Genomic DNA, 26,688 nt, shown 5'->3' on the forward strand with positions numbered 1-26,688 from the left:
TGTCAAATTCCCCAAAACTGCATTCTCAAGAAGTAGTAAAGAATTAAATTAGTACCTCTGTCCCGATCTCAACAAGAACTGTTAATCATGTTTCCTTCTCTTGTGCATAATTTAGTCCATAGTTTGCGCTACATGATCATAGAACTGCATGGCGTGAATATAAAAGGCAATTTACTGTATCAGACATATCCCATGGTGCAGACATTGTTCCCTCGTGATGTTCTATTTTCCATCATAGTAATACCTCAAATTCAAGAGTAATTTCTTGAATAATGGAAAGAAGCTAAAATGGCATATCTAAGCATCATTGAATCTTTATACATCAAGATGTTCTGGAGTGGGGTCTTGTAAGAAAGAAAATATAGACTTTTCTTTTTGAAAATGGTAAGGTGTCATATCATTACCAGAAGGATCATTAAAAAAAAATGGTCTGTTATTGTGGCGACATTTCCACGCCCCAACTAAAAAAAAAACAGCACTCGTTTGATACTGCCCTCGCTGCTCGTATTATATAATGCTTAACATATTGTATAAACATGAAACAAAAACATACATTCAGAGGCATTTTTTGCCCAATATCTTACATTTTAAGGGCACATAACTGCATTTTATAGGATCATGCGTTGAGTTTTTACCCTGCATCCTGTTTGTCAACTCAACAGTCAACTGTATGAAATATAAGATGATGTATAGGTCTGGGGTGGGGCCAATGCATTAATTGTGTTCAAATATTTTAATTGGGTTAGTTATTTTTCCATTACTAATTAATTAACTTAAAGCACTAAAGGGACAGCCCTAATAATAATATTACTTTTTAATGAATTTTTTATCAAATAAGTGCATTCTTGGTGAACAAAATACTTAAAAAATATATATATTATTAACTTACCAACATCAAACTTTTGTTCAAGCAAAACATTTCCCATGAAGACATTGTTAGTTTTCAAATGATTGGTTAAAAGTCAAGACATTGTTAGTTTTCCAATGATTGGTTAAAAGTCATTTGAAAAAATGCGATGGTAATTCTATGAAAAAGGTCTGAAAACGTTGTTGTTTTCCACAGTGGACTGTGTGAACTCATCCTGTTCAGGCCATGGTTCCTGTCTCCATGGTCAGTGCCAATGTAACTCAGGCTGGACCGGATCAAACTGTGAGACACAGCTCTCTATGTGTCCAGAACACTGCACTGGCCACGGAACATTCCAGAGTGAGACCAACTCCTGCATCTGTGATGTCAACTGGACTGGTCCTGACTGCTCTACAGGTACTACTGACTCACTGATTATGTAATACAGTATATGGTTTGTTTTGGCATCGGAAGGCTATTAGAAAACCTCAGGACAGATTTTTTTCTTTCTTTGTGGTCTCTGAATTTTGCACCCTACTGTAGGTAACTGAATCATTACTATTCAAAATGTTCTGTGCTCTGACATGCTGCCCACACTGTGTGCTGTTAGGTTTCTAGCTTGATTAGCCTGTTGTGAGTAACCTTTCGATCATGTCAGCATTTCCTGTGGCCATGACACACATGCTCCACACTAATCTTACAGAAGTTCCACTTGTGATGCCTGTGAAGTAATTGGTGAAAAGAAAAAGAAATGTAGCTGTCAGGCTGTTTCTTCAGAGAATGTTGTGGGAATTATGCCATCATAAGTGCCTGTGGTTTTGTAGTTAGGGAATTTGTGAAAGTAAAACAATAAATGTGCTGCTGCAGTTATCAAAAACGTGTTATAGTAAAAAGAAGATATCACCCCAGATTCAATATAAAGTGGTCTGTTACAGTATGAAAGAGAAATAAAACTAATTTATTCCTGTGATCTCAAAACTGGATTTTCAGTCTTGATTCTGAAATCATTATAATTGATTTCGACCTTAAGAAATATTTAGCATTATTCTTAATGTTGAAAATAATTGCTTAATAATTATCAGTTGAATTTAAGTATGATTTTCATTATAAATGAAATATAACAACGCTGCTATGCAGAAATGTTCTAGCTTTCAGCTTTTACTGAATATAAAATTTGGTTAAGCTGTAGTAAAGACATTACTTTCATTTGGATGTTTGTGAGCTTAATGTCGACCCACTTCTATCTCTATCTATGAGTCCACTTGCTTGCACAGTTGGGGTTTTGTCTCTTCATTACCTCCACTGTTCCACTTCAATTAAATAAACTTTAATTAACGGGTGTGTGGTGTGGATCGACCCACCTCCTGCTGGAACCTGGAAGTGCTAAAAACAGATAAACACCTTGTCGCTAATGAAAAATTGATTACATCGTCTGGTGTGAAAAAAAAAAAAAAAGTTTAATGAATCATCCAACCCTTCACCTTTTTAGAGAAATGTTAAATTCCAGAGGGCCAGCGCGACCTTATCAGACCCTCCCAAGGTCTTGTGACTGAAGAAAAAAACTCTTGAGAGGGACAGCAAAAGGGATCCCCTGCACAACACCAGAGAGACATTCACACAATCTTAGCTTTTATTTGTCATTATTTGACTTTCTTCCCACTCTAAAAGGTGCTTATCAAAGGAATATCTTAATGGAAGACCAATTCTGTACTTGCCTGAAAGGTTTCCTCGGGCAGTGATGGAGAACTTTGAAAAAGTCACAGGTGTAATTTCTCTGCAGTGATAAATTGGCTTCAGCATGGCCTTATAAAATCAAAATTGCCCCTGGCGGTGTTATTCAGTGGGTTTTTAGGAGTCGTTTAGGTGATAGTTCTGAGAACATAATGATTAGTTGAAATGAAGGTGGATGGGGCCATGCCAGGTCTAAGTTGACCTTGTTATCTAGAATCAGGCATGTTTAGATGCACAGTGCCGCCTGTTTTCAGCCTTGAACCCAAATCTCATCCAATCGCTTGATCACTAATTCAAGACAGAGTATATCTGAATTGAGTTAACATACATGCTGAAAAACTTGAGATTTCAAGTTATTGCACATATTTACTTCAGTTTACTGTATTGACAACAGAAGATAATGATTAGTTGAGATGAAGGTGGATGGGGGCAATCCAAGTCTAAGCTTCTCTCATTATCTGTAATCAGACACATGGTCCTACACATTGCTGTCTGGTTGCAGCATGTCAGTAAACCGGATCTCTAGCCTTAATACTTTTCTATCTGAATCTCTAGCTCAATGCAGACAATGCCTGATTTATATGAATTTATGCAGAAAATACATACCGGAAATTGAAATGCCTTGTGCTGTCTGACGCATACAGATGTAATCTTACAATCTTGTCTTGACCTGTGGGTTGTTTTAATACATGTAGATAGGTGTTGGACTGGAAACAGACATGCAGATGTAATTCTACAGCGTGCATGTTAATTCATTTAGATTAATAGTTTACAGCCCACTGGGAAATTTTAAGGTGATGGTAAATTGAATGTATAATATAAACTCAGTAATGAAGCTGCTGAAGCACCATCTAAGGACCCAAGTCTTCCTAATTTGAGATGTCTCTCTAGAATGTTTACTGACACTTGCAGAATATGGTTATGCCTTATGGATGTAATTATCTATTAAATATACCCTCCAAAACTCTATTTGGCATGTATCCATATTATTAAATTCAAGTGATTAAAAAATAAGCAAAATAAAAAACCCTCTTGTTGCAAATATATGAAAATAACTATTTTTTCCTACTAGACAAAATAGAGTGAATGATATACAAAGATTATTATTTTAAGGCAAAAACATTGTGATAAACACAGAATCACAAACACAGTGTGATTCTGTAAAAGAGACGTTTGTCCTTGAAAATGTGTGTGTGTGTGTGTGTGTGTGTGTGTGTGTACGTGTGTGAATGTATTTGTTGATGGATGCTCTGGAGAGCTCCAGGGATGTTATCAGACACAGCTTGCAGGATGACAAGTTCAGAGCCATTGTGCATTGGCTTTAGCACAAAACTATCAAAGGATTACTGCCAATTTGTTCCCCAACATTCAAATACAACCCAGCAGTGAGAACTAGAGTGCCAAAGATGCATTTTAGTCATAGCAGTTATAATTCAGCATGGTGCTATCGTAAAATTTCTCATTTGTTTTGTCAACGCAGATGAGACAACATGTAGATCAGGGGTCTTCAACATGGGATCAGCAAAAGTACTTCATGGGTCCACAAATTATTGATCTCAAATAATTTTTTGTCAAAAAAAAAAAAAAAAAAATATATATATATATATATATATATATATATATATATATATATATATATATATATATATATATATATGTTAACAAAAATAGAATATTAAGTTAAATTCAACTAAAACTCAAACGAAAAATATAGTTTACCCAGGAAATTCTGTCATTATTTATCACCTTTACAATGTTCCAAACCTGTATGAATTTCTTTCTTTGGTTGAACCTAAAGGAATATATTTTGAAGGTTTTTGGAAACAAACAGTTCTCAGTAATCACTGACTTCTAGAGTATGGGGAAAGCATTATGTAAGTCAATGGCTACCAGCAATTTCTGAGATACCAGCGTTCTTCAAAATATATTCCTACATGTTCCTACATGATTAAATGATGAAAGAATTTTAAATTTTTGGGTGCACTACCCTTTTAGGAAGCTACAATTCAGCTAAATTATTAATTGTCTATCCCACATTAAAATGCATTAAATAGAATTAAAATTGAATGTACAAGTATTTGAATCTGTACATCCATAATGATTAATTCAATGACATATATTAATGCAAGCTACTGTATGTGACTTTATACAAAACATGCTTTGTTTCTATAGCTGTTTTCTAAACTACATGTTTTGACTTGTATTCCTGTACGCTTGTATTTCATGACTTAAACACAATGCTGTTTGTTTCAGAAATGTGCACATCGGAGTGCAGTCCTCACGGTGTGTGTGTTGGAGGTGTGTGTCGGTGTGCGGACGGCTGGTCAGGGGCAGGGTGTGAACAGGAGGAGTGTCAGGCACACTGTGGGGAGCACGGTGTGTGTCGAAAGGGGAAGTGTGAGTGTCACCAAGGTTGGACGGGAGAAAACTGCAATATCGGTGAGCTCACCCTGTTGTGAATCTTGTGTTTTATTATAGCTTTAAAATGTATCTTATTCAGTGTTCTCAGAGTATAAACTTGGAAATATCACAAATAAAATTGTGTTTTACAGGTCAGTAAAAATGAATAAAACTGTAAAATGGCTTGTTTTATATTTAATTTAATTACATTACTGTTATTAAGTTGAGATTTAGGCTACCATAAATATTTTAACTGCTACTATGTAAAAGGAACACTGCTGTAAAAAGCACCTTATTTGTTTAAAGTGTTTGCAAACCAAACGTTATTACACTTTTGTTTTTATAGCAGTAGGTTTACTTCTAAATGAAAAAAGTGCACAATACACTACTTTTGAATGCATTAATAGTTTTGTGCATAACATACAATTCATTGTGATCAACATTTTGTAATTGTGATTAATCACATTATTGTCTATGATTAATCATTGCCAAGCACTAATAAATACATATTATGGTTTCCACAAAAATAAAGAACAGCAAATTTTCAACATTGATAATTCAAAATGTTTCTTGCCCAGAAAATCAGCATATTACAATGATTTCTGAAGGATCATGTGGCACTGATGCCTTTGCCTTCACAGGAATAAATTACATTTAAAATATGTTAAAGTTGAAAACATATATTTTAAATTCTATTAATATTCACAGTTAATGTATTTCTGATCCAATAAATCCAGTCTTTAAATTTGACTGAGAACTCTCAGTTTGCAAGTTGGCTTAATAGGTACATTTATTGCAGTTTGCATTGAACAAATTCATATTTTGCATCTGAATGACTTCTTCCATTCTTTCCCTTTGATTCATTTTATCACCATAGCACACTTTTTGGACAGCAAAATAAAAGGTACAATGCTTACTTTCATCAAATATGTTTGCTTTCTGTGTGTTGTCTTAAATTTCTCTTCAATTAAATTTTCATTTAATATAAATGTTTATGAATTGAAAAGCAGATTCACAGATTCAAATACCTTGCTTCTACAAAAAAAAAAAAAAAAAAAAAAAAATTGAAAGCATTTGTGCCTTCCTCTAATCGGGCTCTTCAGCATTACAATGCAAATATCATGAAATGTCATATTTACTGAGGATAGGGTAAGCCGCAGCAGCATATTAGGTATGTGTAACCAGCAGAGGCTGCCTGGACTGTCTATAAAAATGACACTAAATCACTGCAAACTGCAGTATAACAACCCATGTTTAATTCTTTTCCCTGAATGTCTCTTCATGATAGCAGACTGGATAGGATATAGAGGTAAAGGTCATGTTGCCCTGAAGAGAGCATGTGGCTCTGACCCCTCTGTCTCTCAAGCATGACTTTCATTATGTCTATGTATCTTGTATTAATGTGTCCCCACATGTTCGGTTTCAGGTTTCCTGTTTTATACAGTGTAACTGCAGGCATACAAAAACACACACAAAATCATCAGTCAGTCCATGCACATATACACATTTGCATTACCCAAATTCCCATTGTTGTACATCTCACTGTCTCTTAATGTAATACTTAACAGCTGCTAAGCTCCTTAATTTAGCATTTCCTTTGCAGTTTCCTTTGACTTCACACATTCTGTAACAAAGGATATGATGGAGCACTTGTCTGATAAACCCTCACTGCACTTGTGCTGTGCAGCTCAGCATGCTGTTAATTCACATGGACACTACTTGAAGTGTAATTTGATAGCATTTTTCATAAGAACGTTCTTTTAACTTTTCTAAGCTGCTCAGATACCTAATGAATATTTTATATTATTCATTTTTTCCTTCTATTTTATTTTGCAATTTTTTTTGCCTAGCTGGTATTTAGCTGAATATATTAACCTATTCCACTAGAAATGGAGAGCAGAAAATAATAAGTAATAAAAATCATTTTTTTTTGTTTGTTTTCTACAATACTAAAGCGCATATTTTGTCCAGCTGTTTCATGTGAAATTACAGCTGTCCCCCAGTCCTGTCCGATGTCTTTAAAATGTCAAGTTCCAAACGTTTGAGTGACTAAAACACATTCACCCTGTTTTCCCCTGTATGTTTACGCAGTTCTCTATGGTGAGTTCTTCACCACTTTGACACATCCTTGGCTGCTGATTGGTCAGTATGTATAACTGATGAATTTGTCCCGGCAGATAGCTGTCCAGGGCTGTGTAACAACAACGGCAGGTGCATACTGGACCAGAACGGATGGCACTGCCTCTGCCAGTCGGGATGGAGAGGGGTAGGGTGTGATGTCGCCATGGAAACCCTTTGCTCTGATGGCAATGACAACGAGGGAGGTGAGAAAATGACAAGAAGTTAGGGAGTTAATATTTGTTTTAAAAGGATGGTGCTCCCACTTTTGTACTAACAAATGTCTGCATAACTTAAAAAAGCACTGGTTATGTAGTTCTAAAGTCCCTTGCTGTTGTTTTAGATGGCTTGGTGGACTGTATGGACCCAGACTGTTGCATTCACAGCGTCTGTCATGATCAGATGTATTGCCACGGGGCTCCAGATCCCAGCGCAATGCGATATCTCAGCTCACCTTCTCCAGATGCTCAGGGCTTCTATCAGCGCGTCAGCTTTCTGGTAGCTCCAGGGGGCACACATACCCTACCAGGGGAAAACACATTCAACAGCAGGTTAGGAGATCTTGAACTGCTGAAGAACAATCAAATAGGTTTGGATTTAGGAAGAGTAATGGGACCTGTTTTACAGTGAACTAAAAAATGTGGCTGGAAGGGATTCTTCACCCAAAAATGGATATTACCACAAAAGAAAATTCTCATTTTTTTGTTGTTGGACCACAATGTTGTTTATTGTAGGAAAAAAAAATGTATCTTCAAAACATTTTCTTTTGTGTGCCTAAAGAGGTTTGCGTAAATCATCTCTGAATTGCCATTTGTGAGTGGACTATCCCTTTAATACTTCCAGTATAGCTTAGAAAGCTGCATTTTATTGTTTATGACTTTTTAATAATGTTAAAACATATTTTATTCTAGCTTTAAAATTGCTAGTTTAACTGCTTTCAGAAATTAACATTATTTAAAAAGAAATATTTTAATAATGTAAAAAAAAAGATTTTAAACAACAAAATTGTGTTTATATATATATATATATATATATATATATATATATATATATATATATATATATATATATATATATATATATATATATATATATATATATATAATTCTAAGCTTCTCTCTGAGACACATGGCTTAATATCCCGATAATGACTCTATTTCATGTTTTATTTATCAGTGGTATAACATATTAAAATGCATTATGCATAGAAAGGCCTTCTGGCTATGCAAGTAATTGTGATGCCGTTTGATGTGTTTGCACAATTTTTCCCACAATCTTAAAGTGATTTTTGTAACATTTCATACAGTAACACATAGATCTAACAGCATGGGAAAATAGAGCAAGCCTCCCATACTCATACAAAAAAAAAAAAAAAAACTAAAAGGATTTCCTTTTTGATAGGAATTCAGAACTTCAGTTTCTCTTTTTGAAGCCTCCATGTTGTCATATCTAATTTCTGCTGTTTTCATATTGCAGATAGAAAAGCTATCCAATGTTGGTATGATTTGTACCAAAAGCTAATGTGCCATGTACTTTTACTAGGAAATTATTACTTTTTCAGTGAAAATATTGAGCTCCTCACCTTTGCAGCTCTTAAGTTTTGGAATCTCGAGTGAATATGTTCTTTGACCTTTGGTGTTTTTAGACAAAAGTTAACAATATGAAAATTGCTGCTTGTCTTCACATGTTAGAATCTCTTGATATTTGGCTGATGAAGCTTTTGATTATGCCTTGATGAGGAAACTTCTCATCCTGCCCTGAGGTTTCTTTTGTTCGCACAGTGAGAAATGATCACAGAATTATACTAAAGATAAAGATTGCAGGTCAGGCACTAAATGGTGCTTGGTAAAATAATTTGTGCTGTAATTATGTCTGTTAAGATTATCAAAACAGAATGACAGAAGGTTAGGTGCAGTGTATTGAGACATTTTAGAAATGGGCATTTTTTATTTTAACTCTAATTAATTTTTTAACAAATATCCTGCTGATCTTAAAAAAAAAACTTTGTTTTCATTCAGGTGTTTTTGTAAATGTGTTTGTGTTTCTTTAAAAGCTTGGTGTCCGTAGTGCGAGGACAGGTGGTGACCAGTGACGGCACTCCACTGATTGGGGTGAATGTGTCCCTTCTGCATTACCCCCAGCAGGGTTATACCATCACCAGACAGGATGGCATGTACGTACAGATATGTTTACTCAGACACAGACGAGCACATACGTAAACACAATTATGCTAATACCTATTCTTAAGGTAGTCAGTGAGAAACCATTTTGCATAGTTTTATGCAAATTCCTATTTACATCTCAGTGCTTCCCACAGTGAGTGGGAGTCAAGTCAAATCTACACAAACAGGCACATTCTCATCCCCATGTCAGTGTTACTGTCACTCAAAGGCAACACAACAACAACTTGACCTGTGCATGTCTTTTATGATCGTTTCATATATTACAATATTACATACAGTACATAATATTTACATAATGTAACATTTAAATTGGTTATATAAGTTAAAAGTATTTAGAATTACATTTTATTTATATAATTTAAAGATTTTTAAAACCACATTTTGATTACAACACACACACACACATTAAAACAGCAGTAATTTAGATTTTGAGTATGACAAATTATGATTTACATGAATTAGATGGTAATTTCTTAACTATTCTGACCAATTAAAAGTCAGTGAAGGATGTAAGACTGATTTATCAGTCAAATCTTCGCACACATACAGTGAAAAGATGAATATGTTATCTTTCAAGCACCATTTTAACTCTAATTATGCAACATTAAAGCAGTCTACAGGGTTTAACTTTCAGTTCTGAGCTGATTCTGGGGCCATCTGACCTTCTTGTACCTTTATAATAATCCCTTTAGTCATTATCCATCATTATCAAGAATCACTCAGTTAATGTGAGTCATCTACTCAAAGGTCACATGTCTGGGAGTTTGCAGGGGTATGTGTGGCGACCATATGCCTTTAACTAAGGCATGACTTAAATGCATTCAAAACTTCTTTTTTTTTATTGAAAGAAAAAAAATACTCGAGGGATGGATCTTCATCTCTAAAGAAGGAAGGCTGATGTTAGGGATTATCCAGTATATCCAGATCCCTCCTAAAAACCTGCACACAGGGGAACGGGTTTCAGATAATCATGCTTGTTCAGTGCTGGTGTCTGCTCTTGGTTAGCAAGCGTGTCCTAGGGGAAACAGAGGCAAAGAAACAGCTTTAAAGGCTGATGTTCTGGAACAGTGGCCCAGCCATGCCAGGATTGTAAAAAGGGACAGGGGCAGTTAGGGAGAATTTCAAGGCAGTGGAACTGCATGGATGTGTATGTTTGTGTGTATATAACGTCACCGCACCGTTCATCTCTCCCCTTCCGGGCAGGGGAGTCAGCAGCTCATATAGAGCACGACTTCAAAGAGCCGCCCCTTCATTTCCAAATCTGTACCTACCTCCTCACTATAGCATGCTAATAGGTCCTGCTCTAACTGCTACCTCCAGATCTCTCATCCAAATCCCTCAAACTTAAGAAAGTTACATCACATCTGAAACCCTACTCTCATCAACTAGTAGAACATCTTAAGTGTGCCAGCGAACTACTGATAAAAGACAGTGAAGTCTGCCATGTTATCTAGCTGTTATTTTCATTGGATAAATGAAACAGATACATTTTTAGAGTAGGGTATGAAACGTGGAAGACATCAATAACTAACTGTTTTGATGAGGCTAACAAACCACGTAATTTGGAGAGGACCCATGTGCTTATGAGTTTGATAACAGGAAATTATGAATCACGCTTAGCCTTCACATGCCCTCTGCCCCCACACAAACAATGAGAGATTCTGGCACAAGCTATATCTTTCATAAAAATAGCGAATTATTATGTAAATATACACTACTGTTCAAAAGTTTAGAGATGTTTTAATGTTTTTGAAATGAGTCTCATTTACTCACCAAGGCTACATTCTACAGGAAAATACAGCAAAATAGTAATGCTGTGAAATATTATTACAATTTAAATGCTAATGTGTATGTTATGTATTTTAAAATGTAATTTATTCCTATGATGACAAAGCTGAATTTTCAGCAGCCATTGCTCCATTCTTCAGTGTCACATGATCCTTCAGAAATCATTGTAATATGCTGATTTGCTGCTCAAGAAACTTCTCTTATTATTATCAATGTTGAAAACAGTTGTGGTGCTTAATGTGTTCATGAAAAACAGCATGTATTTCTAATGTAAATCTTTTGTTACATCATAAATGTCTTCACTGTCACTTTTTATCAATTGAATGCATCCTTGCTGAATAAAAGAACAGATTTCTTAAAAAAAATATAGCAGAGTATATGACATAACACTACATAATTTATTTTCATTTTATACATTCTCATGCAAACCACATAAAACATTAGTTTTGAATTAACATGGTTATTAGCATGGTTAATACTGGTAATGACATGAACTGTAGCAATACCGTATTATTAATATTATTTTTAATGACTTACTATCTCTGTACCATGGTACCATCATAGTACCAATTTATTTGTCAAGCATGCATGAGCACTGTTCTGAAGACTGATTTATCCACCTGCAGGTTTGATTTATTGGTGAACGGAGGCACAGCATTGATATTGCGCTTTGTGCGTGCTCCATACTCCGCTGTGTTTCGCACGGTGTGGTTGTCATGGAGAGTTTTCCATGTGATGGACACACTGGTGATGAGAAAAGAAGAAAAAGACATGCCAACCTGTGAATTTAGTGGCCTTGACAGACCCTCTCCCCGAATCACAGCGTCACCACTCTCCACCTTCTACCGCTCCAGCCCCGAGGCAAGCCCCATCATTCCTGAGACACAGGTGAGAAGTACCACATCACATCTGGAGTAAAATGAGTCTCGGCTCATTTTTCCTTAAAATCTAAATAAATTTGACTGTGTACCTTAAGCTCATCTGTACGGAGCTCCGCACATGACATGCAGGAAAAAATAGTAGGCTAAATCGTGTGCACAATTTACTAATTCGTTCCCTCAATGTACTAAAAAGTTCACACGATTACTATTGCGTTCCCTCGAATTACTATTTCGTTCACTCAGTTTATAAATTGTGCACACGCTATAGTAGAATCGCAATAGTAAATCAAATTTTTTTTTTTTTTTTTTTTGTATGTCATGTGTGGGGCTCTGTACATCTGAGCTGTGTGATTTAATGACACTACAATATATGAGAGAAACTAGGTGATTTTTACTTACAGAATATACTGTACTGTGAGGGTAAGCAGATATTCTTAAAAGACCACCACGCAGGTATTGCTTCTGAATTAATGCTGACAGTGGCGTACTATATCATGTTCCTGTGACAGAAACAACTTACATTTTATGCTTTAACATAAATCACTTTTAGGCTACAAGAGGAAGTCAGCAGGGATCAGATATAATGAAAGTAGATATTTTTTGTGGAAATGCTTGGTAAATTATTCTGAATATGTTTGTATGACGCTGCTTGAAAATTGCATTGATTGTTTTTTAACCCTTTAAAAAGCCTCAGTCTGAATGTGTATAAAGCATCTTCATTTTATTTTTTTATTTTTTTCAAACTCTTAACATCAAGATTGCCATACACAACCATTCAAAGGTTTAGGGTTAGTAAGATTTTTAAATATTTTTAATAAGTGTCTTAGGCTGCCTTTATTTGATCTAAAATACAGTTTTAAAGAGGAAATTTACACTACAGGCAATTAACTTCATATCTTGTGCACATTTTTAATCACAGGTTCTTCATGAGCACACAGCCATTCCTGGGAGTGACTTAGACTTGATTTACTTGAGCTCACGTACTTCAGCCTACAAACCTGTTCTGAAGGTCATCTTGACCCAGTCCAGCGTGCCCTTCGGCTTGGCTCGGGTCCACCTCATGGTGGCTGTGGAGGGCAGAATGTTTCAGAAGCAGTTCCCAGCTTCACCCCGGCTCTCTTACAGCTTTATCTGGGACAAGACAGATGCATACAGCCAGAGAGTCTATGGACTCGCAGAGGCTGTAGGTGAGTAGTGGAACCATGGGAGGAAATAGATCTATATAAAGCCCTCTGTGTATGAATATATTATTAAATTGGACTGATTTAAACCAGGAGCAGATTAATCTTTTTTTTTTTTTTTTTCACCCAGATATTTCAGACTATAAACTGATAGTACAAGTCAGACTGTTTAGGAGAAGAGGGCTTTTTATTAAACAGACCAGAAGTTTAATATTAATATTCTCTGAACCTTGAACTGATGGTTGTTAAAGGGATTTAGGACACAGAATACAGGACGATAATATGGTTTCATTTTAATACTGGCACAAAATGATTTAAACCTTGCCGAAAATACACATAGTTCAAAAGCCAATCTAATTTTGTTGAATATGCATCATGTGCTTAATTGTGATCCTAACAATCTTTTGTTAAACTGACACTGGGTCGTGTTCTAGCAATAAATAAAAGGTATAAGCAGTATTTTTTGAGTCCCATCTATATACTGATGGCTGCTCTTTCTATGAATAATCAGTCTGCAAATGAAGCTTTCAAAAGGTCACAGGCCCATATTGAAAATGTTGCTATGACTGGACTTGTTATAATCATGCTATTTGCTGAAGCATTTAAAATGATATATTCTTTAAATATTTGCATATAAAGGTATCCTTGAAAATGTTAGCTTTATTTCAATGATTTAAACATGAAACCTATGTCAAATTAGGTAGAAAAACATTTAAAGATAATAGATAGCTTTTGCCCTTTTCTCCCTTCTATACTGTAGTGTCCGTGGGCTTTGAGTATGAATCATGCCTGAATGTGATCCTATGGGAAAAGCGTACAGCCACGCTGCAAGGATATGAGCTGGAGGCCTCCAACATAGGCGGATGGACCCTGGATAAGCATCACATCTTGGATGTGTCAAATGGTAGGAATCACTTATCAAATCCCACCGGAACCACCCCACGGGAAATGTCCCCTCACCAATTCAGGGGTCAGTGTCTCTACCTGGACTCATTGTCATAAATATTCATTCTAACATGAAATACGCTTCATTGCCTCATTTGCACATAATAAAGGAGAGTTTGAAAGGGCTAATCGCTCACAGTGATGACAGATTAAATCAGAATCATTAACATTGCGTGCCAAGTCAGAGCTGTTCTCTCCAACATTATGGGGGATATGATTTGGCTGAATGAACTTTATCCAGTTTTCAGGCACAGAATGCATACTTATAGCTTAATTCAATAAAAGTGCCGTTAAAACACAAGCATGGATATGGAAATGTGGCATTATTCCACCAGACATTCCTTGTTCCTTTGTCTTCATAATGAAACAGGGTGACAGGGAAGCTCATTCTGTCAGCTTAAATCTCCATAATCACACGCATAATGACATCTTTTTATTCTTGGTAAATGATCATGTGTGCACAGTTTCAACCGGGCCCAGCAGTCATATTTAATAATGCATTTTTGGAAAAGAAGTTGGGTCTGCAGCACATTCTATTGTCCTAAATGAAAACGACTGACACTTTTCAGGTGCGGTTGACTCAGGTTGTTTCTTTAGAGTTAGTTAGTGTGACAACATCTGATTGTTCCTTATTGCCTTAACTAAAGATTTTAAGCCTCTTTCTGATTGCTGACTAAATGCCCAGTTGGCCTTGGGATTTTTACATCCTTTAATCCGACGACCTAACGGACAAATGGTCATGTCCGTCTGCTCAACCCTTATTTTTGCACCTCTAGACAGTTTATCTGGTTTAAGCCTACCAATAAGTCTTAAAATCTCATTTTACACCTCAAGCGTCAGAGTGGATTACACCAACTGCAGATTTTCAAAGATATAGAGATAGCTTACAGTATATCATTATCTCATTTAGATTATACCATTATTAAAGAAATATTTTGGTGTTCAAATTTGAGAATTTCATAGTTACTACTGATTAGTTAATAGTGCGTTTAATTGATTTGCCAAATCCATATAACTTTATTATGCCGTATTTAATTTATTTGTTATGGTAAATATTTGGGGATATAATTATTATTATTATTATTAGCTGCTTTAGTTCATAGACTTTGAATTGAAGATTAGGGTTAGGGTTAGGGTTAGGGTTAGGTATTGTTTTTACTGCATTGTTTTTACTGTTTTTGTGTACTAAATCTGTCAACAACAACAAAATCACAGACAGAGTTGAAAGTGATGGAACAAAAAGCCCAGGATCTCATATTCTGATGGAAAGCACTGAGGCATAGAGCATATCTCCTAGAGCTCTCAGCTCTATTAAATCTATGAATCCATAACATGATCGTCTGTTCTTCTCATAACTCTGTTGTTAGGTTTCTGGTAAGGTGAGTTTTACACGGGTTACTCATTATTTATCTACATGCTCATAATCTTCTTAGGCATCGACTTATAAATTTACTCTAAGAAGAATAGCTCTTAAAAAGCTTAAAACATTAATCTGGCTCAACCTGTTTAATCTGAGTTTTATAAATTGGATGAAAGCTTTGCGCTTTTGGGCATGTCACCTTTACAATCTTTCGATTAGTGGATTTTTGTACATCTGAAGCAAGGCATTGGAAGTGATGGAGATGGGAAAACATATTGTCCTGAAGAGCATGTCACAAATGTAATCAATTTGCCAAAGGGAGATCTTCTCTTTGACAGTCCCATTTGTCTCACTGATTGATAATGCAGAGCCTCTCATATCTATGGCTTACAGGTCTGATCAGCAGTCAGCAGCTGTGCAAAATGTGTGACTGGGAATATGTGTGTGTTTGAGCACGAGCTACATCCCATTGCTGAGCTTTTCCTTATGACACAACCATGCTCTTTGTGATTTTAGTCTTTATCTCCAAAATGTATTACATCGACTAAAAAGCTATTACACAAATTTTTCTATTTTTCTAATAGAATGCAAACAAATGTATTAGAAAAGTTATTAGCACACCAGCTGAAATGATTGAACTGAAATATTTTGTCGAATTTCAGAAAAGTATTTTGTTCTTTTGAGAGCAGTACTCAAGCAGCATGATTTCCACGAGTTTGCTGATCATTTTCTGCAGCACGATTTGAGAATGAGCCAAAGTGCATGTTTTACTTTTTTACCAAAGGAAGAATAACTAACCATCAGTACAAAGTTCACATCAACAGTGTTATTAAGTTGCTTATGTAATTAGTGACTTCAGTGATTCTTCTTTTTTGTCTTAACTTCATTGCAAATATTAAAGATGTTTAACTATTTCTAGAACACTAATCAAATGATTTTTTTCATTTTATCTGTTCTCTAGAAATATTGACGAAATATATTTCTGTTTTGTTTTATGACATTTTAAATGTTTTATTGTTAAATCCTAAAAGTAAAATTTTGGGGGGGGGGATAAAGTTTAATGTTGTCTCTTACTTTTGGACACCACTATAGGTGTTAAACTTTTTTGATATTGCAGGCTGCTTAGCCTGAAGCGCCTTTATGAATGCTGCAGAACACCTGGAAGATTTGATATTCAGCTTGTTTGCTTGACATTTACAAAAGTTGTATTTATCCCATTGCTATTTGATCAGCATGTTTGCTCAGTGAATAATCAATAAGCATAAGCATCGCATCACTGTAGATGACATTGAATGAAATTTCCATTTATAACTTTGTTGTACTTCATAAACATTAACATGTAGCTGAGAGTGGCCAAACCGAATCGACTGCTTTTCACGTAAAGGTCTAGCAATAAAGTCACAAGTTAATCAGGCCCTGATTTACAGCATCCACGCTGCACGGTAATGACAAACACTAATGAAAAACATGCACTTTAAATGTAATTATTTTGTGACGCTGCATGTAATTTATGGTTATTGCAATGCTTGCACACAGTTTGTGCTATGGATATCTAGTGGCTTAAGGACATTTCTGTAATTACTTTTCTAAGCAATTAGTTTTATTGTTACTTCACATTGAAGAAAAGACAAAAAAGAAAGAAAGAAAGAAAAAATAAATAGGGAATAAAGTATCACAAAGACATTGAATGTTATTAGTAAGAAACCATCCAGAATATCTTAGTAACTCCATAGCAATATCCTGGCAACCACCCACAATGCCTTCATGACAGCAATGTCGATTATTCCAATCAATATATGAGATATTGTTAATGTTGTTCTGGCTGCACAGGGTTTTGAATAGGATTTATAGTCAAATCTTGGTATATATAGAAGTTCATTATTGTCTTCTTTGTATTTGAACAGTGGTTCATAAGTAGTGTGCACTGTGCAGAATGAGATCAGGGCAATGCAATGCAGCAATCACAGTTTGAGTAAGTGTCACTGGTTTGTCTTGCTGCCAAGGTCAGTGGCTTTCTTGAGTCACACTTAAAAGCATCCACCCAGACCAATTCTTCTTACTTAATAGTACATTGTAGACCTCTGAATGAGAACAGCATCTTTTATTGAGCTGGGTGTTCTCAAGATCCCATTTGACTTTGTCTTCATTCCAGTCCTCCTCTCAATCAATTAATCAATGGCAGGGCTTAATCAAGCAGGAACAAATTGCTATGCACCCTGTTTAGCTGCACATGGGAAGACATTAGCCATGAATCGCATGCAGTTCAGAATTGCAGAGGGTTTTGTGTCATTTAAGCACTCTGTGAACTAACAGCTGATTTCAGCCAATGACAGTTTACCACGCTCGCTGCTAAAGTGACAGTCATCACACTAAAGAGGAATGCCCGATGAGACTTGGCACTGGATGCACTTGATTTGTCTCATCAGTAACACAGTGCATTCAAGATGGGTGACTGGTGATGTGCAAATCTCCAGATTTTTTAAAACATCTAGATGGTCTGTATAATTAGGACGTTTTCAGGTTCACATTTCTTTGGCTGTGTTTACGCAAGAAACACAGTTTTTTATAGTTCAAAACCAGCTATACAGAATGCAACTGACGTTTTGACGTTTTGCAAAGACATTTTTTTTTTAGATTGGCATGCCAAGATGTGATGTAACAGCTCAGATTTCTGTCTGAATGGCTGGTGCTTTAAAATGGGAAGTAGCTGAAGATTTTCCTAAAAGATTTTACTGTCAAAGGTTTTTTTTTTATTTTTATCTCTTTAATCAAATTGTCATAACTCCATCTTTCAGTGAAATCAACCGACACTACCTCAGTTTTGTGACTTTAATTACATTCACTCAGTCATGCCACTAAGGTACACATATATCAGCTACACAAAATCAATACAAAATAAATATATGGCTAGATCTAAATGCAGGAACATTTATGTCATTGTTATTTATCATCACATTGCCCATCCATATGTTAGGGAATTATAGGCATAAAAGTTTGAATATAAAGTGCTATACAAATTGGACTGACTTGACTAACTGCTAAAGTACACTACGCTGTACAGTATGTGATAATTAAAGCACCTCTGCTAAAAATATCTGAATTATCTAGGAAAAAACAAAATAATCACAAACTAGTCAACTTGTTAGTATTTGGGCAACTATTCGACCACAGTGTTATCTATTTTCTGTATTTCCATGATCGGAGTAGACCACATTCCATTAGAAGAGTCAAAAGAGTCTCTCTGCTTTGCTTCTGACACTTTGGTTTGTCTTGTTTACTTGCATAAAATAAGAAAATAATAATAATAACAACAACAATAACAATAATAATAATACATTAAAAACATTTGAAACTGAACAGTTTCAGACTCATATAGTTTTAATGTGCGGCCTCTGAACCAATTACAAAGCAGAGGTGATTGTGTGTAGCCACTGATGTAGCGTGTTACTGAACTTGAGATGTATTGGCCAGCCAATGGGAGTGTAGTTCAGTGCAGTATTACTGATGTGATTAATAGGCCAAAGCAAGTGTTGAAAGTCTAACATGTTGCTCAGTATGAATAATTTATGGCCCTGGGCATGGCACTTCCCTTTGAAGTTCCTCTTTGAAGCCAACCCCAAAAAGAAACAAGTTAAATTTTCACAGGACTGAAATATTTATCTGTAATGACCCAAGCTCGTCGCTAAGTTTTGGACAGAAAGTGGTGTTAAAATAATTTAAACGATCAAAGGTTTTAGAAGCTGAGATATGTATGGATTGGAAAATAAAGCAGACAGCTGTGTAAACAATACCCTCTCGGGTGATCAAAATGTCTCCGGTTGGTTCATTTAATGCCATGCCCGAGGACCTTATTCTTTTTTTGTAATTTTATTTATTTATTTTTTCTCTATTGGGGGGGGGGGGGGTATTGCAGATTTGAGACAGATTATCTCTGATTCAACAGCACAAACATTACAGAATCCTTTAAAAAAAAAAAAAAACTGTCATAATTTTGCTATCAAAACTGCTATTTTGTGGCATAAGCTTTTCTCTAAACATGTTGTAAAATATATTTCAATTGTTGAAAAACAAAATAATGAGACAGTATCATAATAAATTAAATGACCTGATTAGTTCTACATTTTTTAAAATATAGAACATTTATATTTTTAACAAAACAATTTTTGAATTGACACAAATTATAGAATAGCGCCTATTATGCAAATGCAATATATTTATCCTTCTGCTTATTTTCATATACATGTTCTAAATTGCATTGAAAGGAAAATAATGAAAAAAATAATAAATAAATAACAAAGACTAATATCAAATATAAAATATGTAATTTTGCTTACAACTAGACTGCTCAAGAAGTGCTTAATTTATTTCCAAAGTTGAAGTCTAATCATCCATAGTAAAAATGTTCATTATGGTAGCTCCACGTTAATAGAATTTCTAACGGAAGTTCAAGAAGATCACAGCACTAAGTGTCCCCTTTTCATAGTGATGTCCAGGGAACTTTTATCTTTAGTTGAGGACATTCCAAAAAAGAAAAGAAAAAGGAAACCATCTACTCTTTTTTTTCACCCCTATTTTAGATTACAAGAGCATCTGAAGTTGTGGAGTCAGATAAGAATAGCATTTCTCTGCTTCTCTATATAAAACAAATTAATACATTTTTAATAAATTATTATTACTACTACTAATAATGTTCTATTCCTGGGTCTATGTGATTTTGATATATATATATATATATATATATATATATATATATATATATATAAATATATATATATTAATAATTTTTTTTTGTTTTTTTTTTGGTGTCTCAGGGATCCTGTATAAGGGAAGTGGCGAGAATGTCTTCCTCTCCCAGCTTCCTCCCATCATCAGCACCATAATGGGGAATGGCAGACGCAGAAGCATCTCCTGCCCAAGCTGTAATGGACAGGCGGAGGGAAACAAACTGCTGGCTCCTGTTGCTCTTGCATGGGGCATCGATGGGAGCCTGTATGTTGGCGACTTCAATTACATCAGACGCATCTATCCATCAGGCAATGTTACCAGTGTCATGGAGCTCAGGTGAGTGAGGACAACCGGATGGGTGATTCAGCAGCAAGGAAATCTAGTAGAATACTTGAGGAGACATTTGGTGACAAATCACAGCATGCAGAGAGGCAGCATCTAGACAGTCTCTCTACAAAACATTTAAAAGTAATCCACAAAATTAGTCCTCACAAAATGAAGAAACGAAGGACTTCAGATTTTGCATAATAGTGGCACCAATTCTCACAGCAGGCAATTTTTAAAGTCTGACAGTAATTGTCTTGAAAGTTATGGTTTAATGCTGTGAATTTGTAAGCAGTGCTTTGATAGCTGTAGCAGCAGTGGTTGAAAGGGGATGAATTTAGAGACGTTTAGATTTTAGTGTGCTGACAGAGTGTTATGTTTTAGCCTGTTAGAAAAGTCAATTCTGTCAAAGAATTTGATTTATTTCAAAACTACTTTGAAATACACAGAATTTTAGAACAGAATTTTATTTCAACACGTTGCCACATACAGTGTTAAGAATCAGTGTTGTTTTTGTTATTAAAAATGGTGAAATAAAATATAAATATAAGAAGAAGAAAAAAAAAAGTTTCCCTAATTAACTAAAGTGGGGCATACACTACAAGATAAATGGGGCAATTTTCCTGTGGTATGGGGTGTGTTAAGAGTGATTGAATTGAACGTCGGGGCTGCAGCGATTTCAAATCATAAATATGCAACATGATGAATATATGCTATCAGAAATCCTGTTGTGTGGGGGGATCCCCGAGGACAAATGCGCATGCACTCTGTACATTGTCACATGGAGCAGCATGATTCTCAATCAAAAAGTGAGTTTATGGAAGCATTAATCACCTCCAGCTCGCACTGTAATGTGAAGTCCACATTCAAATGACTTCATTTAACCTTTTTCTTTATTTCCACAAATTTTCAGTAAAAAAGCAATTCAGATACTATTAACACCGTCATCTGCCATTTGTTTACCACGTTTGACCCTGCAAGATTTCCTGTGTTCATACCTGGGACTCTGGTTGTTTGTGCAGTCTTCATCACATTAGTCACTCCACACACTATAGTAACAAAACTTTTAAAGGGGTCATATGATGTTGCTAAAAAGAACATTATTTTGTGTATTTGGTGTAATTAAATATGTTTATGCAGTTTAAGGTTGTAAGGGAAACAGGTCAATTTAGCTCAAAGGGAATCATTTAAGATTTTAAAGGGAATTTGAACAGAATCACTGTTTCACGGCTGTTCACGGAGACGCGCCTGCGGTTCAGTGAACCAGCCGTTTAACATCAAATCTGCGCTGGATACTAATATCCAAACTATAGTGAAAACACTATCAATTAGCACAGTAACAAGATCGGCAGTTTAAGACATTAACTTGTAAGCACAAAACACAAGATACTTCTCTTTTCAATATGAATAAGGCTTTATTAGATAAATCTAAGACATATAAACTAATCTAACACATAAACGCACGCACACATACATTCACACAAGTTGCAGGGAGGTCGAAAGTTAAGGAAAGATGAGTTTAAGAGAATGGAAATATGGAATCCCAAGTTAACAGCAATACGTTAAATTGCATAAACATGAACAACCATCAATCACGTAATTAGCGCTCGCATTGAGTTCCTCAATGAGGTTAAAATTATATTAGATACACCAGTAAAGGTCACAGTCTGGAGGTAAAGTTACTTGCATCTCCTGTGAAGGAGCCTCGGTGAAAGGGCTATCCCGAGGTCGTTGATTGGCTGGAAGTTCAGTCTCTGAAGTGACGTCTTGGGAAGCCCGTGGTTGTTGGGCGTTGGCTGAAAGTGCAGAGTCGTGTTCCCTGGTTGAAGTTGAATGGACGTTACAAAACTTAACTCAGAACACGAAACTCTCAAACGGAAAAGAAAAGAAATAAAGTTTGACGAGACTAGGTTGTGTTCCTTCTCATAGTAGCAGCAGGCAGGCACGCTGGAACCGCGCTCAAAGAACCATGATGACTAACCACATGGCTAGATGCTACAAGCTAAAGCTAGGTAGCAAAGCTACAAGCTAAGAGCAGGCATGACTGATAGCACGAGCAAGGCTGGAACTAAAAGCCTACATGGCTAATAGCAGCAGGCAGACTAGAACTAAAAGCCGACTAAAAGCCGACATGGCAGACTAAAAGCAAAATTTCATGGGGTCCAAAGTATTTAAAACTTCCTTGTTGGCCACCCCTCAAATGTTGCCTTGACCAATCAGATATGTTCTTGGGGTGGGTATCATAAATCATTTGTTTATCTTACCAAGCATGTGGTTCTTGCCTCACAGGGTCTAATTTTGGACATGATTCCTATAACATGATTATGATATATTTTACAAATAAATGATTGTCAGGACAATATCAAGCAAGAAAATGCGATTATTTGAATACTAGACATGACTAGGTATCCTATAGTTATCAAAAGACATACACAATAAGTGATTATACATGATAGTCAAATGTGTGGGTTACACATAAATGAATATGGAGTTAAGCAATAGAATGATTCATTCATAAGTCTTTTTTGAGTTCATTCTGGTCCATATATAATGTATAAAAAGGGTTTCTTTGCCATTCTCTGGCAAAGGACTTTTCTGTGAAGACAAAGGTTTAAAGCCCTTCCCCCTTAGGAATTTCAGTCTGGTTTCACTGGCTGGGGGGGGAAGTCAATGCAAGTATTTAACTTGATCTCCTGGGTTTACATGTGATGTCCAGCGTTGCATTCCAATCACGAACAATAAATTTGACAATCTCTTCTTTGAATTAAAATTGTCAATAATTGTTCTATTGGTGTTAATGTTGAAAGCTGTTGTGTGAACAAGTTGGTTGGTTGGTTATCTTGTTTGGTTCCTGTGGCACTAGAACTGATTTATGACTTCCTGAGGAATTCAGCTCATGTTTCAATGCACACAGCTCTGATAGACTCTTTGATTTGTCTGATTTGACTCATTTCTGCTACATATATCCCCCTTTCGATCGGCGAGGTGTTTAGGTGAAGACATCGTCGATCGCTGGAGAAACAAAGGCAGAAGAAGCAGACAAACACAGCAAACAGCAAGACAACACCTCCATGACAGTTACTGTACTGGTGCAGGCATCAGGTTATTTAGGTACACGTGGTTAAGTTCAATTAGTCAATGTAGTTTAGCACATTGAGGATAGTTTAGATGGTTTTGGAAATTGTTTTTATTTTGATTCATCAATCAAATTTGTGGTTAACTTTGTTTGTTTCTTCTAGGTTGTCTTACTTTACATGTTTACCATTAGTTTTCTAGTAATTTCATTTTCAATTCAATGGATTGACCTATCATGCATGGAGCTCTCTGGCTTCCATTCAGTTTAGAGTGGCTGGCGGATATTAGGTGTTGCGAGTCAATCCTAATATCAGACCTTCAACCCTCGCCGGGTGTCTAGGCATTTCACCTACTCAGGAAAGAGGGGAAGGAGAAGGATAGGTAAAAGAAGAACAAAACAAAACAAGGCTGCTGTGGGTTTTCCTAGCATGTGTTACAACTACTATTGAGCTAGGATGTCAGGTGCAGCTAGTGTCGTGAACCTTAACTTAGTGTCAGGTGTTCTACCTATTGTGAGGATGGCTGCACGTTTCTTCATGGTGGGTATGTGTAACTTTGTTACGCTAAAAGTTGGATATTCTACCTGTGGGAAGAATATGTTTGTTGACTGTGTTATCAGTAGATGTGTTTACCTCTGGGTGTAGGTAATGTTGTGTGTTACTGGTGTAGTGCATGTGTGGTCAGATCTGTTCAAGTCTGTGTTGTCTCCCCCTTTTTCTAGCATGTCACTTAAGACTGGCTCTCAGCATCCTTGGCTTGGATGAGGGCGTGTCCATGGTCTAATGAGGGGTCAGTCCAGCAAGGCAGGAAGTTCTTTAGCAGACAGTCGGAGGCAGTTTGGCATGGCTGTGTGAAGCTGAGTTGCAAAACTTGTCTCCTATGTTGCATTCTTCTTGTGATGCCTTCTGGCTGTAGCAGACTTTCTGACCTTCTGTGCTCTGGTGGTTGCTGTTGCACAGACAGGGAATTTGGAACTTGGAGTTGGAGTTCATTTGACAGTTTGTTAGTGACTGAGGTGATGTCCTTTAGTACCTCAGATTTTTCATCAACAGTTGGCCGTGAAAGACTTGTTCATTCTGGGTTGTTGTTGAACAGGTGCTTGTCATCTCTGATGTGGTGCACCAGGTGATCACCGGCCTTCCGTTCTGTCGCTGGTCGCAGCGAGCATGACTCAACTTTGTGGTCATATGCATGTAAATTGTCTTGAAGGAACTCTCTTAGTTGTTCCATGACTTGTTCCGTGTCTTCTAATGGTAAGCGGTTATGTTCTTGTGCATACTCAGCACTGTGCATGTCTGAGTGGTGCTGAGGTGGGTTTTGTTGTCGCTTACCCACACGAGTTGCTCTTGGATGAGTCAGGTGATTACCTTTGGATCTCTGGTTAGGTTTCCAGATGTTATCCTTTTGGTTTCTTGAGAAGCGTGGCTGGTCCCATGGATTTTTCCAGCAGTTGGGCTGAAAGCGGTCGTGGATATGGGCGTCACGTTCTCTGTGCTCTTGATGGAAGACTCTGGTGTTGTGATGCCACTGGGTGTCGTCCAGTGCAAGGCTTGAGTCTTTGTTGACAGAGTTCAAGAGTGTGGATGTTTTGTTACCTTTCTTTGAGGCCACCTTCTGCTTGTTATAGGCCTTCTGTGTTAGGTCACGCAACTGTTGGATGGTCATGGAGTTCGGACAGGCCATGACACCTAGATGGTGACTGACTCCAGGGTGCAGATTTCTTAGGAAGAGGCTTTTGAAGTTCACATCCTCTTCAAGGTCAGGGCTGTTGTGTGCACCAAAGTAGGCTTGTCGGAGTCGGTTGTAATAAGCTTGTGGATTCTCTTGACGACCTTGTTTGGTTTCCAAGGCAGTTAACAGTCCATGTTCAGACTCTGGGTCTGTAAACTCTTTAATCAGGACCTCACGAAGTCGCTGGTAGTTTGACTTTGTTTGACTGGGCTGTCGATCTAGAAAGTTTCGTACCTCGGAGCTGGACGTGGCTCTAAGGAGGTATAACCAGTCTCTGTCAGTCACATGAGGTCTCACTTCCAGATGGAATTCGATATCTCGCAGGTAAGCTTGGATGTCGGGGCTCTCTGTGGAGTTCGGGTTGAACCTGCTGATGTTTTTAGACAGCTCGTTGAGGTCTTTGATGGTCATCCCGTGTGCAGCTTCAAGGCCTTGGACGGGAGGTTTTCTTTCGTTGGCAGGAAAGGGTTGTGTGGCGAAGGCAGGTGAGGTTTTGGGTTGTGGCCCTTCGCTCCTTTCGTCATATGCCAGTTCTTGGACGTGGGACTCTGCTCTGCTCAGCAGTGATGAGGCTAAGAGATGTTTCTCTTTTCTTGGCTCTAGTTTGTGCTTGTAAGCATTTTGGAGTTCTTTTCTGACCAGGTAGAGCTCATCGTTGGTATCATCTAGTTGTTGGGTCAGATTGTCCATTTCAGTTCTGTACCTTTCAAGGTGGTCTTTCAAAGCACTGATTTCAGAATTCTTGTTTCTGATGTCTATCTTGGCTTTCTCCAGTAGCTGTTCGGCATACTGGAGTCTGTTTACCAGGTCTTTCTGAGCAGCCGTTGTATGTTGCTGGTCGAGCTGAGCTGCTGCCAGGGCTGCTTGGAGCTTCTTAACTTGTTCTGTTGTATCCTGCTCCCTCTCGCTGGGTGCTTTGAGTTGATCTTGAACTTTCACTTCCAGCTTGTCTATGCGACGTTGAGCACCTGTCAGCTCCTCTTGAAGGTGGGTGATGTGCTTGTCGCTCAGTTTCAGCTGGGTTGTGAAGGCATAGCTTAGTGAGCTTGTGATCTTGACTAGCTCCTCGTGGTTGTTGTTCTGGCTTGAATCTTGTGTCAGGAATCTTCTCAGGATTAGGATTATTATTAAAAATAATAACAGTTCAAATGTCTTTGGAGTGAGGCTGTCTGTTATGCCTCTCAGCCAAATGTTCACATCTTCCCCATGGGAAATGGGGTCTGCAGTCTGCGGCATGTTGGCACGCTGGGGAGAAGAGAGACTGACACAGATCTGTGTGGAGTAAAAGCCTATGTGTGGTGGGACAACTAAGTGTTGTATCAGTGATTGTGAACCACTAGTGAAATGTGGTGATGACTGTGTTGGTCTCAGGGTGTCTAAGTAGACTAGAGATGCGAAG

General features: G+C 37.0%; 1 protein-coding gene across 2 annotated transcripts in view; it reads left to right on the forward strand.

The window, feature by feature from the left end:
• The window catches only part of LOC113057749 (teneurin-3-like), an 85,052-nt gene extending 63,444 nt beyond the window's left edge, over positions 1-21,608 (forward strand). For both annotated transcript variants that reach the window (XM_026225249.1, XM_026225250.1), the window contains exons 11-20: positions 1,064-1,264; positions 4,832-5,017; positions 5,856-5,882; positions 7,156-7,302; positions 7,440-7,647; positions 9,150-9,269; positions 11,694-11,955; positions 12,868-13,135; positions 13,890-14,033; positions 20,246-21,608. In XM_026225249.1, the coding sequence (XP_026081034.1) occupies positions 1,064-1,264; positions 4,832-5,017; positions 5,856-5,882; positions 7,156-7,302; positions 7,440-7,647; positions 9,150-9,269; positions 11,694-11,955; positions 12,868-13,135; positions 13,890-14,033; positions 20,246-20,499 (1,817 nt within the window). In that variant the 3' untranslated portion in view covers positions 20,500-21,608. The remainder of the gene's footprint in view (positions 1-1,063; positions 1,265-4,831; positions 5,018-5,855; positions 5,883-7,155; positions 7,303-7,439; positions 7,648-9,149; positions 9,270-11,693; positions 11,956-12,867; positions 13,136-13,889; positions 14,034-20,245) is intronic.
• Positions 21,609-26,688: the final 5,080 nt, after the last annotated feature.

This window comes from Carassius auratus, chromosome 39 (genome assembly GCF_003368295.1).
Source record: "Carassius auratus strain Wakin chromosome 39, ASM336829v1, whole genome shotgun sequence".
NCBI classification, from domain to species: domain Eukaryota; kingdom Metazoa; phylum Chordata; class Actinopteri; order Cypriniformes; family Cyprinidae; genus Carassius; species Carassius auratus.